At 41.6% G+C, this 15,538-nt stretch overlaps 2 protein-coding genes across 3 annotated transcripts in view; one reads left to right on the top strand and one right to left on the bottom strand.

Moving 5' to 3' along the window:
• LOC131692797 (uncharacterized) overlaps positions 1-10,843 on the bottom strand; it is a 49,994-nt gene extending 39,151 nt beyond the window's left edge. Inside the window, exons 1-3 of one of the 2 annotated variants that reach the window (XM_058980084.1) lie at positions 10,541-10,843; positions 8,331-8,757; positions 5,245-8,245 (exon numbers count right to left, since the gene is read on the bottom strand). In XM_058980084.1, the coding sequence (XP_058836067.1) occupies positions 5,245-8,245; positions 8,331-8,333 (3,004 nt within the window). In that variant the 5' untranslated portion in view covers positions 8,334-8,757; positions 10,541-10,843. The remainder of the gene's footprint in view (positions 1-5,244; positions 8,246-8,330; positions 8,758-10,540) is intronic. The other variant, XM_058980085.1, reaches the window with a different exon arrangement.
• A 3,927-nt stretch (positions 10,844-14,770) lies between these two features.
• On the top strand, positions 14,771-15,396 carry LOC131691910 (putative ATP synthase subunit f, mitochondrial). Its single transcript, XM_058978655.1, has one exon. It carries the CDS (start codon positions 14,871-14,873, stop codon positions 15,192-15,194), a length of 324 nt encoding a protein of 107 aa, XP_058834638.1. The 5' UTR covers positions 14,771-14,870; the 3' UTR covers positions 15,195-15,396.
• Positions 15,397-15,538: the final 142 nt, after the last annotated feature.

Raw genomic sequence — 15,538 nt, forward strand, 5'->3', positions numbered from 1 at the left:
CGCGCATCGGCTGCTTTTAACGTTTTCCAGATGGTCCAGGCTAGGTAGTTTTCCTTCAGTAATGCATTGTTGAATAACGTTTGGCACGCCCCCGGAGAGTCAATCATTATCACCGCTTTTTCGTACCTTTTTCTCATTATCATTTTTACTGCGTTTAGGATACCAAGTAGTTCCGTATTATGGATCGAGAAGTTTTCGTTTATTTTAAAGCTCTCTACTTCGTGGTCCGTTGCATCGTAAGTTGCTGCTGCTGTTCCTTGGACTGACTTCGATCCGTCGGTGTAGATGATGCTGTAACCTTCAAATTTTTCCTTCTTTATCTCGAGAAACTTTTTTTCCCAGAATTTCCGATTGTGATCTGTTTTGGACTTTTGACCTTCGAAGAGTTTAATATTTATTTTGTTTTTTTTAGCTTTGCATTTGCGACGCTGAGTTCTTTTTCCAGCTGGTGATCCTTGGGCTGTAATTGGCAGACGACATCATTGCCGTTCTGGTCAGAAATGAGCCGTTGTCTGTTCCAGCGTTCATCGCTTTCTCGATGAAAGGTTGGAGTTGATTACGATGGAAGCTGGATTTCAGAATTTCCCTGAGCGAGAGTAGTTCAATCCTGTCTTTGAGCTTTGAGTGGCAGCTGACCTGTTTTTGCCTGGATAACGTGTATTGGTGTCGTTTTCAGGAACCGCATTGCGCATCGGAGGTAGGCGTTGTGAAGTGTTTGTATCTTCTGTAGGTTGGTTGTAGCTGCAGCCCCGTAGACTTGGGCCCCATATTCGGTTTTACTTCTGATCAGTGCGTTGCCAACTTTTACAAGGGTGTCAGGGCTTGCATTGCTGTTTTTTTCTGCCGAGCAGCTTTATGATGTTAATTTTTGTGCTTCATTTTCTTTTGACCTCCTCAATGTGTTTTCTGTATGTGAGGGTTCGATCAAGTGTGAAGCCAAGGTACCCATGGGTATTGTTTATCTGCACTTCCTCATGTCCTATTTTGATCTTTAGATGCTCGTACTTTTTATTGCCAAAGACGACCGCTGCGCATTTGCTGACGTTGGAGCTCTAGTTTCAGCCTTTTTAGTGCAACCACTAGTTTCTCCAAGAGCGTGTTGATTTTCCCTGAAGTTTCCTCCAGGTTTTCCCCGTGGCCATTACAGCGAAATCGTCTGCAAATTGTACCAGCTCACAGCCGTCGTCTTCTATTTCGTGCAGGGGGATTGTATAGAGATTAAAGAGCGTGGGCGAGCAGGTGCATCCTTGCGGCAGTCCTTCGCTTATCTCCGTTGAGATGCTTGCACTGCTCGTCTGCAGTATCATTCTCTTTCTGCTCAGATACGTGTGTAGCCACGAAATGAGTTTGTTTGGGATTCCAACGGAAACTAGGGTGCTCATCAGAGTGTTCAGTGCTACACTATCGAATGCTCTCGATAGGTCCAGGTAAACGCCTATGACTTGTTTTTTCTCCATTTTCGCTTCTTGTATTTGTTGATCAAGTAGTTTATGCAAGTTGATGCTGAGCAGTTCTTACGGAATCCGAACGAGAGTCTGGGTAAGAGGTTTTGACTTCTATGATCTCATTTAACCTGTCTTTTATGACCCCGTTTATTAGCTTGATGTTTATGTTCATCAGGGATATGGGTCTCTTCGAAGACGGGTCTAAAGGATCTCCTTTAGGTTTCTGAAAGGGTCTAACATCAGTATCCCTCCATCTTTCAGGAATTTCTTCTGTCATAAACACCTCATTCAGCATCTCACAGATCTTCAGTTGGAATTTGAAGTTGAGACCTTTTAATATCTCATACGACAGGCCGTCTTCTCCCGGTGCTGAATGTTTTTTTCTGCTTCTTAGGATGTTTAGTACTTCATTCGCTGTAATAGGGTCCTCATACCGTTTCAGTTCTTCCCTCGTTTCCGTGTTCGGTCTGATCGACGGAGTGTACTTCCCCTCGTAATAGTGTTTTAGTATTGCTTTTCCTTCTATCGTAATTTCTGGTTTCCAGGTAACCGGCTTAGTGAGTGCTACGTCCAAACCGTTAATTATGTTCCATAATTGTCTTGGCGGCGTGGATTCGTCTACTTCTTCCAAATTTTTTTTGCAGTGTTCCCTTTTTGCTTTCCTTATCCTTCGCTTCTGAATTGCCCTCGCTTTCTGGCACTCCAGCTGGCTTCATAGTGATTTATTTCTGTTGTAGGTAGCGAACCGTTCCTGTTTGATTTTATACGCCTCTTCGATGTCGTTCCACCACCACTTCTTCAAGTAGTTGGCTTTTTTGTTTCTAACGACGTACGACGCTTGCTGTATACATTTTTCGAAATTGTTCTGTATTTCTTCCGGGTTATGGAAACACTCTATGTCGGTCTCATTCAGCAACTGGATTGCCTTCTCCTGATTTACTTTGGTCGTCTGCCTTGGGTAAATAGGGATTGTACTCCCTATTTCCGCCATAATGCACAAATGGGCGCTTTCAAATTCCTGATTCATTACCTTCCATGTGGTTTTCCGTGCAATCCCTGGTGTCGCTAGAGTGAGATCTGGTGTTGAGCTTTCTCGTACCGATGTGTTCAGACATGTCGTGGTACCGTTGTTCATCAGTACTAAATTAGACGTCTCGATCAGGCTGATTATGAGGTTTCCTTTAGGAAAAGGTCTTATTTTGGGGTCCCAGTTTTTGTGGTGTCCATTCCAATCTCCTTCGATAAGGATTTCGCCCTCGAGATCTTGAAGGGCCTCAAATAGATAGTTTATTTTGGCGAGACATTCCTTGTGTCGCTCGTTATTAGGGGGGCACATACACCGACACCAGGGTGATTGGATCAAACCCTTTTTAAATTCAGATTGCTAAAACTTCCATCGGGAGCATGTTGGGAATGTTGATCGTTTTGTATTGAAGACTTTCGTGAATGAGGATCCCGACTCCTCCCCAGCCTTCATTTCTTCTTTGGCTTTCCAGTTGATACCGTGGCAGTCGAAAATTTTCGTTTTTCTTAAGCCAGATCTCTTGAAGGATGGCTATGTGGGCGTCGTTCTCTCCTAGGAAGTGATGCAGCTCTTCTTTTGTCTCCATAGGTCTGATACTCTGTATGTTATTTTGTAGTACTTTTAGAGTTTTACACATCACTGCTGCTGTTTCCGGCTGTTCTGATTGGGGACCCTTGATGCCCTGTATTTCTGTTGATAATCTCCTGGATGTTGTTCGCTCTGATCTCTCTCTATTTCCGTTTTCGTTTCAGTGACCTTCTCCCCAATTTTTATTTACAGGAGTTTCAATGGAAGGATCCAGTTTTGATTTCTTGTTTCGGAGATAAAATCTTTGCGCAGCTTGTCGATGAAGCGTTCGAAGTCCGTGGCTCTGCACGGATTGCCCGGACATCCACACGTAGGGTTCCCCTGCTTTAATCTATGGTGCTGTGTCGACTATTTTAGGTGCGACAAATTTGGGTCTGCTTGTGAGTGAGCTCTATCGTTTCTGAGCCGTGTTCTACCTTTCCTGTTCGTTTCATGCTTTGATGCTCCAATCTCTGCGCTTTCCAAATCTGTAGCTTTTTCCAGTCCAGCAAATCGGTTAAACAGCTTCAGGTATCCAGCTTCTGCTACTTTGTACGTCACCTGTCGGTTTATCATCACTTCGAGGATTCGTCGTCTTCTTTCCCTTTCAGGACACTCTGGTGTATTTGCTTGGTGGTTACCTCCACAGTTGGCACATTTGGTGGCTTCCCCACAATCTGCCTTTTTGTGCCCTCTGCCTCAAATAGTAATAGGGTTTTACTGTACCCACAACATAAGTGCCATCGGAATGCCCTTTAGATCAGATTAATTCAGCGTAGTGGTAGTGAGGATAATTTGCCTTTCTGTCAGTCATATATCGTCGTCAGTATGTGTTTCCGGTCAGAAAAGAGTTTCCGGTTGAACCAATCTGCAATCATCAAAGGGTACAATAGCCTAGCTCACAGCAGTTCAGGCACGTGTTATGTTTGTACTTTATACATTAGTTAGTCAATACTGTGTGTTCATCATTCGTTAATATTCGTTAAGTAAGGTATTTGTTCGTTATTGTCAGTCCGCCATTTTGTCCGGAAAGTGATTAATATATACCAATAGTAGTTCATCGTACCCGCGAGTTTTACTCCATCGCGACCGAAACAGTGTTCCATAGATAAATCCGACACCTCAACAGACACTTGAATGTGCGTTAACAGAGGCCCTCCGTGCGGTAAAGCCTGGAAAGCACTCACCGTATTTCCTGGAGGAAATACGGGAGCATCTGATTGCTAGGGAAAATACGGGAGCATCTGATTGCTTTATCTGAAAAATCTTATCAGATTATCTTGGCTTGGGTCCCGTTAGACTGCTCTATCGTGGACAATGTGAATGCGGACTCTTTAGCCAAGGACGCTCGGTTGTTGGCAAACTTCATGGAGCAATGGGCAACTGGAACCGTAGTTACATTCCATTATCACGAAGTTATCCACGAATGCTTGGTTTACGGGTTTGGATGTGAACCGAGACATTATTTGTACAATGTCAAGGCTCATGTCCAACCATTACACGTTTGATGCGCATCTCCGTCGTATAGGACTTACTAAGAATAATCATTGCGTTTGTGAGAATGACTATCACGATATCGATAGCCGTCCAACCAGAACATCTTGGCATACCTCCCAAGCAGATGATATAGAGAACATCTTGACAGCATCAGAGCGCCAATAATTATACGAAATATCGACCTTCCTATAGCCCCTGCGATTAGAGGCTGGAAACCTCTACAACCAAGTGTGCGGACCCGTTTTTGGTTCATCGAGTAACTACAAGGTTGGGTACTAAAAATCTTATTGAATTTCCTGTTTCAGACAATTTTATCAACACGTGGAATCGATTGGACGCCTACTCTTGTAACGCTCATTTTTTTCGTGCATGTTGAAATATAATAAATAAGTCTTATGCTGATTTCGTTTTTAGAACCGAGTCGCTCTAGGTTCGCTCTGAGCTGTCACTTTTGTATGGATTTTGTAAATATTAGAGCGAACCTAGGGCGACTCTGATCTAAAACCGAAATCGGCATTAATATTACACAAGAGGCCCATTTCTGCCTTGCCTTCAAAATTGTAAAACAAAATTACTTTCGGTTTGAGCACTTTACATCAGACGCTCCCATTAAGACTCATAGGTTTCATATAAATGTTGGATTTTGCTCCCATTGGTATGAAATCAATCAAAAATATATCTAGTTAAACATGTATACAACTTAGTACTTACTGTCTTTCTCCCTCGGTCTGGGCGGTGATTTTATCTTTTTCTTGGATTCCGAGCCACTAGTGCTGCTACTACTGTCTGCATCGACTCCGGAGTGATTACTAGCCGTTTCCGATTTCTCGACCGCAGCATGAGCAGTGGACGACTGGGCAGCCTTTCGCGCAGCCAGCGCCGCCTTGGTACATCCTTTCCGGCGCCTATTGGCCCGTCGATATTTCATTCGTTTCTTCGCCTGTAGCCAGATGTAGTCGTTGGTACAGTTAAGGATATGTGCGTACAGTACAAGGGTATTGACACATTCCTTTTGACATTTTGAACACTGCACCGGTCCTGGTTCGGATGGATAAGTGGTAAATGAGGTGGTAAAATCTTGACCAGCCGTAAGTAGCATGTCCAGAGTAGATCGGGACGAACAGGACGATACAATACTGGTTGCAGTTTGACCTGACAGTGAAAGAAGCGACGAGGACGAGGTGGCCGTCGAAAACGAGGTAGCTTCGTTCGAGGAGGAATCTTCGCTTTTAATCTCAGTGATGGTGGCAGCAGATTCAGAAGACGGTTGACGGGTTGGTGGCGTTCGACGGTCAAAGCTACTCGATGGGTAGTTTGATAGACGAGCGTAGTGGATTCGGTGCATAGTAAGAGCGGACAGAGGGATGAAAAAATGTTTGAACAGTTGTTTTTCAATAAGTTCCCGTCCGACTATCTCATAGTAGGTGGAGTACACGTACGGATGACGGAAAGTCTTATGTTCTTCTACCTGTTTGAGGGAACCAAACTTGTCACCGCAACAATAGCATATGTAACATCGTGGTCGGGCCCACTCGCCGCTGAGTATGACCTGTAGTCGACCGCTTGTGTTCGGTAATTTCAACAACTGCAGACTTTCGATGAAGTCTTCGTCCAAAGTGTTGGACAGTCGCTGGGCATCTGCCAGTTGAGATACCGCCAGGTTCGCATCATCCACTGATTCAGCTTCTAACTTGATAATACTTTGATCGTGTTGTTCGAGTGTGATTTGTGGCAGAACGCGTGTGTCCAAAATCTGGTTTAGTTCGTAGACCTGTTTGCGTTGCTCTTGTCGAAGACTATCACCCACTTCGGCAATAGAGCTTCCCGGTTGGTAGAGACTTCGACGATTACGGATCAGCTCGTGCTTAGTACGCATTGTTAGCTGCGTCCACATGTCCAGCTTGGACAGATCCCGCAATCCCAAAGTTGGTTGTTTTATTTTCTTTACAATTTTTCCGTTCTCGCTAACGTACTTGTACTTTTTGACAAAATCCCATTTCCACTTCCAGGAGTTTTTTGTGATCGGTTTCTTAATTTTGGTCACGGGCATTAAATCCGTACCGTACTGTTCAACGGTAAGCAAAGTGGGAAAGACAGTCAGCGCCGGTAAATTGGTGGCTTCGTGAATTTTACTTTCCGATTGGAGGGGACTTTTGACAACGGTAGAACGTATTGCCGGAACTGACGCAACAGGACTGATTGGTGATGGTGCGTTCGGGGTAGTGGCTTCTATTTTACCATCTAGGTGACAGCTTAAGTTTTGGCGAACATTTGCATTGACTTTTTCGTAAAAATCTTCGTCAAAGGTGCTGACAATATCATTCTTTCCACGCGAAACAACAAAGTCGCTCTCGGAGCTGCCGCTTGGATTGTTCAGGGTGGAACGAATGGTTTTCAATTTGGTAATTTTGTTGTAGTGATTGTCCGGTTGAGAAGAGGAAGCTGCAGAGAGAGAAGACGAACAACTGGCGCTATCGGCAGTCGCCGTTTTCCGGCGGGTTTTTGTGTTGATCGTTTTTCGTCCCTGCTGTGAAGTTCTATGCTGTGCTATGCCTAATCTCGAAAGCATCGGTTCGGAGGAACGCATCATCATTTTGTCAGACTTTTTAGCTAATTTTGATTTTGATCCTCCAGCTAAAGTCATCGATCGTGCAGCAGATGCTCGTCCTGAACTTCGAAGGCGAGTAGTGTTTGAGGTGGTTGAGCCTACCAACCCTAGGGCAGCGGACAGAGAATCTACTGCATCAATATTTTCAATAGTGAGATTCTTCATCGCTTCCGTGTCGAAGTCGACCTGAATGGTAAGCGGGGTGGTTACAATTTCGCAACTTTTCGACTTGACGTTGAAACTTTTAAGGGCAGCTTTCGATTTGGGCCGATTGCGACTTGAATCCGGGTTGTCGTTTGACGGATGAAGTGTTTCCAGATGAGAATCGCGGGATTCATCACTAGGAAATCGTACACCGCAAGGTTCGCAAGCAAAATATCGATCGGAATGCCGATCGACCAAATGTTTGAACAGTTGCGGAAGATCCTCGGATGTTGTTGCCACTTTGCCCTTGTTGCAATAGCTACAATTGGGATACGCCCCATCATTGGTCGCTGGTATTACTCTGCTACTACTTCGTCGCTCCTTCGTTATTCGATGTACTCGGTCCGTGTGTTTGGCCATTAACGTCTGGCTAGTAAACGTTCGATCGCAGTACAGACAAAGCAATTTGTAAATAGGACTTGGACTAGAGCAACTTGTTCCTGGCTCACCATCCGAAGGATTTTTCAGAATATTCAGCGCACCCAAAATTGCTTGTAATCGATCCAATGGCAAACGACAGATAACACCTGATTCTGTCGGTTCTTCTCCAAATACTGACACACCTCCGGGGGTAGTTGATGGCACTTTAAAGACATCTTCGTTAGGTGCTGGTTTAGTTTCAGTCGTTTCCCAATCCCCCACCGAGGAAAGAGATGACGACGACGAAGTGGAAGAAGCTGATGACAGACTATCATTTCGGATTGAGGTCAAACGTGTTGAGGTCCTCCTACTAAGTGGAGGCGTCGGTTGCAGCTGCTGAGGTCGCTTTCCGGTTGGTGTTGTTAGGGATTTTGCGGGTGTAGAACTTGCCTGTGGAGACTGCTCGCGATCGTCACTGGGTTCCGAAACTGGAAGTGGCTGATCAGTAGCACTCGACGATGGCTGTTGAACCAGTTTCGTCTAAAACATGAAAATATACCGAAATGAGATGGAATCAGCAAACATACGGAAAATCGATCGCGACAAAAACAAAATAAAAATTTACCATTTTCTCCGTGTGTGCGCTCTGCTGGTGCTTCTTGTAGCTCCACTGCTCTCAGGCTGCTGGTGGCGAAATGGGGGACACCCATCAAGTTTAACTCATTGCTTCCGCCGTCGTTGGAGCTCTTTGGGCTACCGTCTGTTCACTGCACAATTTTTCTCCGGAGCACCGTAATTCAATAAAACTATATATCAACGCACTATTTGGGCAGCCAAAACTTTTTCCAATGGGAACGAAAAATTAAAACAAACACAAATCGATACCAGCAGGAAGACACTGCGCTGAGTTTCACTTTTCCTTTCGTGCTACTTCTCACAGAACGAGCGACAGTTTTTCACACATTCGGGAGCAATTTAGGTCCAATTGCCTGCCCCCGGGGCAGAATCTTCTATCACAAGCACTCGCACTGCACTTCAACCGCAAAATAGCGCTGAAAAAGCACAGAAAACTGTCCTGATTTTTGCACTAAATTTCAATTTTTGTTACGACGGTCGACGACGAGGAAGAACGAACAACGGTGGCCATCTTGCTTTTTGCAAACATGTGTGCGTGTGCGTTTTCAACACCCAACAAAAAAAATCTCGCCGTTCTCTTGCTCAGCCGCAAAACAAACTCGTTTGCTCGCTCTCCCATAAAAAAACGATACAAATACACAACCACTCTCACTTCGAGACTGTCAAAATAAAAAATGCTGCTAGCTCTCGGACGTGGGCGATATTTTTTTCGGTCAGTGGACGCGATGTTAGAACTTTGGACGATTTGGGATAATTTTATCAAAGTAAGATTACCGAACCACATAAATATTCTAAATTAATTAATTCGTCAAAACCATACAAAACAACTAGCCCTACATGTTTGAAATTTCAAGGTTCTTCCCCTCTTCTTATAGTGACGAATATCAAACTAAGATCAGATGCCGAATTTTACATCATTTTGAACCTATAGGCTGATCACTTGTGATGCATTTTTAAAAATCAGCGAAATTAAATGCATTTCTTTCCACCAAAATAGAAATTCATAATGTATTTTGCATTGCGTGCAATGTGTGTAATACGTCAAAACCTTACATTCAACAAAACGTCAAAGTGGATCAGCGTAGGTTTGTCTAACAAATTTTAAAAATAAGTTATAAACTGTAATTTTCCGAGTGCTACTTCAAAAGTTATAGTATTTAATATATTTTTTCCATAGCACCAATGTGAAAAATTTCGGGCCCCCAAGGGAAATTTGGCAACTGAGTTTTCTTCGTTATATTTTGTCACATTGATGGTGGGGGGCGGGGGGGGGTGGGGGGGGGGGGGGTTGATGAGTTTTTGCAATGCTCTACTCACCAAAACGGTTTGCTGAGAAGGCACAAAAGCATGAATTTGAAATGTTTTTTTTCTTCTAAATGTTGTATATTAGAATGCTTTAAATTTGTTAAAAATTACATGTTTTTTTCCTTGACCTGAAAAACAGTCTTCACTACCAGGTTCTCGTTCACACTAATAAAATTACAAATTAAAACTACTTTGCGTTGATTCTTGTTGCTAGTTTGTCATCCGTTTACTGTTGCGATGTACTTGGTAAATAACGGAATGTCCCCTCAGTAATTTTGGACAGCTAGCCTTATCATACGATGATGACGCTCGCTATATTGAATCTGTTGATTTCCAACACCTTGTTTGCAATTCGTAGCAGCCCTTAAAGAATATCTGTCACATAAACTGCCGCTCTATGCATAATTGTCCCGTAGCAGCAATAACCACTTAAAATTATAATGCATCAAAATTATAATAGTTTACCACAGAGAAACTCGTTTCCTAGCAGATTCCACACCAAACTGCGCGAATTCTATAATTTATGTTTGCATGCTGTAGACATGCTTATCATATGTGTGGTGCACATAAAATTATGTTTGGTTTTTTATCGGTACTAGTCAAGAATTATTGACTTATCATGCCTAATCAATGAGCAATATAGAAAGTAATCAATATTACAAAAAATAGACATCAAATTATTGTTTCGCCTAACATCCAAAATACATACACCGCCGTTTTATAATTCTTTATACCATTGTAGGTGTCTTTACCCTTCGTGACTTCGAAGGTAAATGCGATGATATGATGATTGAGTGCGTGTTGACAGCAGTCACTGAGTGATTCCCAACCCTTTTCTGCACAAGAGGGGGTATGTGACTACCATGTAAAAATCGCGGAACAAGTTTAAATTACCATTTTCAACACTAGTAATTGAAACTTTCATTTACAATTGTAATCACTAAATACGCCGCTTTTCACAATCACACTAGCCATAACTGGGTACTTCTACATGCAATTCATGACCGGTTTTAAAGTTGTCAAAGTGGTCAAATGAAGATTGGAAACTCTTCTGATTCTGGTTGTTAATGATATATCTGCCACAATTTGTATTTCGTGCGCTAAAGAGTTCTACTTTGTATGTAAGTTTAATAATTTTTGCTTGCTTTAAACTTCCACCTGTGAAAACTATCCCAAAAATTTAATCAAAACACAACGCATGACTGAATCGATGGAACAAATGGAACTGTCATGACCGATGAAATATTTCAAAAACCCAGCGAAAAATTTGAAAAGGGCCTATCTAAGAAACGTAAACATTAAGAAAATTGGAAAAGGTTTGGTCAAATTCATTATTGGTCACTGCACATTGACGTCATGCATTAAATATGACAGGTGGTGGTCCTGTTGATTACATTTTGAACTTACAGATTATTCGTATTCTCAAAATGCAGCATTTGAAATATATTGGGAATAATGTTTTAGAAGTATAAATCTCGACAAACATATGATTGCGGCCTAAAAGCTAACTGTCATAATCCACTTTGAATGGAAATTCCGGACAAACCGTTACATGCCAATCACAGATGTTGGTAGTAAACGAAAGAGAAAAGTTTTCTCTTTCATAAACTGTTGTAAACTGTGTTCAACTAGTAACGGTTTGTCCGGAATTTCCATTAAAAGTGGATTTTACAGTTGGCTTTTAGGCCGTAATCATATGTTTGTCGAGAAATGAAGACTTTTTCATTAGGCCAATCTGCAAATGAGAGCCCTCTTTTTTCGCTTTCTCTTTCGATTATTACTGCGAAACCATAAAGCTTTTAAATATTTATTAGAATGTTTCAAAAGACCAAGGTTTTTACTAGCTTATTATGCATACAGTTGAAGGGAAATCAGAAAGGTGACCGAGTAATTCGCGGAAGAGAAAGTAAACAAAGAGAGGCTCTCTTTTGCAGATTGGACCTATTGAAAAAAAAGTCTTCAAATGTTCTCTAGAGCACCTTTCAATTAAATTGTGCTATTCCCTACTGTGCGAAAATGTATATGAAAGAACTAATAAGTGAACTAATTATTTGTTTATCAATTACTTTTAGTGTTCCCTGAATCGGTAAGTAGTTTTGCGGTAAAATTTCTTGGTAATTCATTATTAGCACTAAGCTTATTTTAATAGAATTTTAATTTGTTAAGTCCAAACTGTAAACAAAAGGACCAGAACTTGTCAAATTTGTGAGGTTAAGGCATTTCATACAATGATCAATAAACAATAGGTTTGTTCCAGTACACGGAAGTCACTCCAGAGTAACAGAAGCAAAAAATACAAAGCCGGCGCTAATCTATTCCGACAATAAGTTAGTGTCGGTATCTGATGAGGCGAAGCCGAAACGCAACATAGTATGAAATAAGGATTTGTGCCCTCCTGTACAAAGACTGGTTTTTACCAACACATTTTCACCCTAGTGAGAAATTTTGGTTTTTACCAAATTTTCCTCCTTAGGGTGAAATATAGCATAGTGCTTTTGCATAGGTCTGCTAAGCCAAGACAAGTTCCGGCTTCACTGTGTCTCATCGGCATAAACAGAACTTCTGCTCGAACGGGGTATCACGTTTGATCAGTTGTTCGATTGAAACACAAAGTGTGTTTTAGTTTTAAGGGATTTGCGTCAAGCCGGCGCTAATCTATTCCGACAATAAGTTAATGTCGGTTTCTGAAGAGGCGAAGCCGAAACGCAACATAGTATGAAAAAATACTTGCTCCTTTTTACTCCGGTTTGCTATCAGAAGAAGAAAAAAGAGAAGACGAGAGTACAGGAACGATTTTCTCCGGAGTACTTCCAGTTTATCTTGGTACTGGAACAAACCTAATGTTATTAGCTGTCGTTTCTAAAACTAACTTGGCGGATCGGCGTTTTTGAGGATCGTATCGCCTGAGAACCTGCTTGATACTACTTTATTTCGCTTGATTGCGCATATTATTTCTTCTTGTATACTGCCGCTAGAAGCATTACTGTCCCATGTGCTATGGGAATCCCTATACACATGGGACAATTATGCTTCTAGCGGCAGTATACCTCGCACGAAAAAAATCTTTTCAGGTCTGATATTACACCAAAAGTTAAAAGGATTAAGTGAAATATAATATGATGGTAGATTGGCCAAATACAAATTAAATACGCCAAAGTCCCATACAAAAGGGTCATCATTTCTTGGTTCACCAAGGAGGCGGAATAAACTACCCAATTCGTCTTGACATGTGAAAGTCGGCAGAAAAACGATGCTGGCATCGCTAGCTGATCAAAGTGTGCCTTTTGATATTGACTTTTTTTCAGTTTGTTTTTGTTAGTAAATAATTGGCCAGGTTAATAAATTTGGTTTCCTGGTGAGGCATTTTTTAAATGTGAGTTTGGCTGCAAACCAAAAACCACTACCACGGCGCATACTGCTTTCGGCAGATCCACCAAGAGCCCACTGCTACTCCTGTGCGAGTGTTTCAAAATTACCGTATTGTTTTTCGGTAGCAAATCATCGATCGACGAGAAAGCATAATCAACTCCGATACTGGTAGTCAAACGTCTATTTTTCATCACAAAACACCGGACTGCCCTAGTTATTATTCCAGTTGCTCAACTTTTGGTCTTATGTCGTTTTACCTTGAAGTGAAACCTAGTCATGTTTTAACCCCGGCTGCTGCCAAAACGTATGAAGTGACAGCGGTTGAGCTAACTATCTGACGCAGTTTGGGGGTCAAGGAAAACTATTAAAATACTGTTATAATGAAACAACTGTTGAACCAATTAAATTTGGATCTGGAATCAATGAATTTAATCCATTCAAGTTGACCGTTGGAACTGAGTTCATATTATTTTCAAAAACAAAGTACAATTATTTTCGCTACCGCCACTTGTACTTCGGGTTTATTTCGTTCGTTGACTTGCTCAAAAATTCAATTCTGGAAACATGTTCAGTGTGGGAGTTCTCTGGGATATAATACCATCACGGGCTTATTTCACCGAAATATTTTTTTCAAGAAGCTTTTACTGAAGCAGTAAAAAAGAGGCAGAACCAGCGGATTCTAAAAGCAGACTGACTGGACCGATACAAAATTAGCCGAAAAGTTGCTAATGTGTGTAATACATATGGTCACAGCCCTCGTTTCAGCGCTATTAGGTGTCCCATTCGCCCTTGTAAAGCTTACACAACTCATTTCTTGCATTTAAATGTAGTCAGTCGATCGCGCCGACGAATCGAATGCGCAAATTCATACACGAAAATCTTTATTTTTTTTATTTCTTTTTTTTTTGTATTTGGATTGGCATTGAACCTAACGGCAGATCACTCTTGGAATATATAAAAAAATGCATCAAATTAGAAAAATGCATTCAATTTCTATTTTTGCATCCACTTTGCACTCCCTCGCAGAAATGTTTGTTCAAAAAACGTCCTACGCTGATCCACTTTGTTCGACGTTTTGTAGAATGTAGGGCTAGTTTTTTTGAGGGTTTTGACATACATACACATACATTATGAATTTATGAATTTTGATGGAAATAAATGCATTTAATTTCGCTGATTTGTAAAAATGCATTAAAGGTGATCTGCCCCTAGGATCGATTAGTGGGTTGGCTATAAACAGAATCGAATAATTTGTCTGTTAAATACGTGTAAACTTTTGTGAAATAGCAGACTTCGCGCTAAAAAGTAAAATGTAAAAAAAACGTAACAGCGTAAAAAAACACTTTTTTGCGAATTTTTTTAAAACTTTGCGTGAAGCGAATTGATCAAAACTTACGTACATTATAGTGTATCATTTCAACAACATGCTGTAATTTTTCTATGCAAAAATAACGACAAACGGCTCGGTGACGAAGCTTTTTGTAGAACGTTCACGGAAAAAACATGTTAAAAATACCTAACCTCTACGTTGAGTTTTTCAGATGAAGCCCCTAGTTCCACGAGATTGAGTCAAAAGTACTGAATTTTAGGTAGTTTTTCGGTGGCATGTATATTATTCTGCTCGTGTGGGGTCCGCTTTAGTGAAAAAAGTATATCAGTTTGGTTCAGTGTCTTTTAGTCTGGTAGGAAACATTTCAAGTTAAAACTTTTCGTTTTTCTCACGACTCATGTCTATGTTTCCGACGTTCATTATTTTCATTCTCCATTCTTGCTGGTGTAGCAGCGCAGTCTGACCACGAAAATTGTCTGCGGAGCACTCATTCTCGGATCGAACGAACAAAAGTAGTTATTCGCGATGGCTTTCGGTGACTATCCGGCGGAGTACAATCCGAAGGTACATGGACCCTACGATCCGGCCCGTTACTACGGAAAACCGGACACTCCTATCGGACAAGTTAAGTTGAACGAGTTAGGCGCTTGGTTCGGCCGTCGGGATAAAAATCCGCGAGCCATGGCTGGTGCCATAAGCCGTTCGTTCTGGAGATGGCAACACAAGTACTGGCAGCCAAAGCGGATGGGAATCGCTCCGTTCTTCCAGGTGATTGTTGGTGGGATGGTGTTTTTCTACACCATTAACTATGGTAAACTGAAGCACCACAGGAACTACAAGTACCACTAAAGGATGGAACGGGAGCTCGGAACAGGAAACAGTTATGTAAGATCAGACACTGGACAGTTCTGCCGGAGGAATAAGTACTGTTTCCGAGGAAATGTGTAGGCATTAATTACTGGGAAACAATCGAATTGGTAGGTTCTCAGTAGTTTTATTCAAAAAAACGAATTATGTAATTGAAAAAATAAACGTGTAGAGGCACTGAAAATCTCGTTTTACTGTCAATGTTATCCCTCAAACCCCCGTGCTTGTAGTCATAATAGGCTGCTCTTTTGGAATAGATGAACACGAAAGATTTTGCAAGCAAACCGTCATGTCTAATTCAGCAAAACGAAATTATTTTGTAGTTT

Source organism: Topomyia yanbarensis, chromosome 3 (genome assembly GCF_030247195.1).
Source record: "Topomyia yanbarensis strain Yona2022 chromosome 3, ASM3024719v1, whole genome shotgun sequence".
NCBI lineage: Eukaryota > Metazoa > Arthropoda > Insecta > Diptera > Culicidae > Topomyia > Topomyia yanbarensis.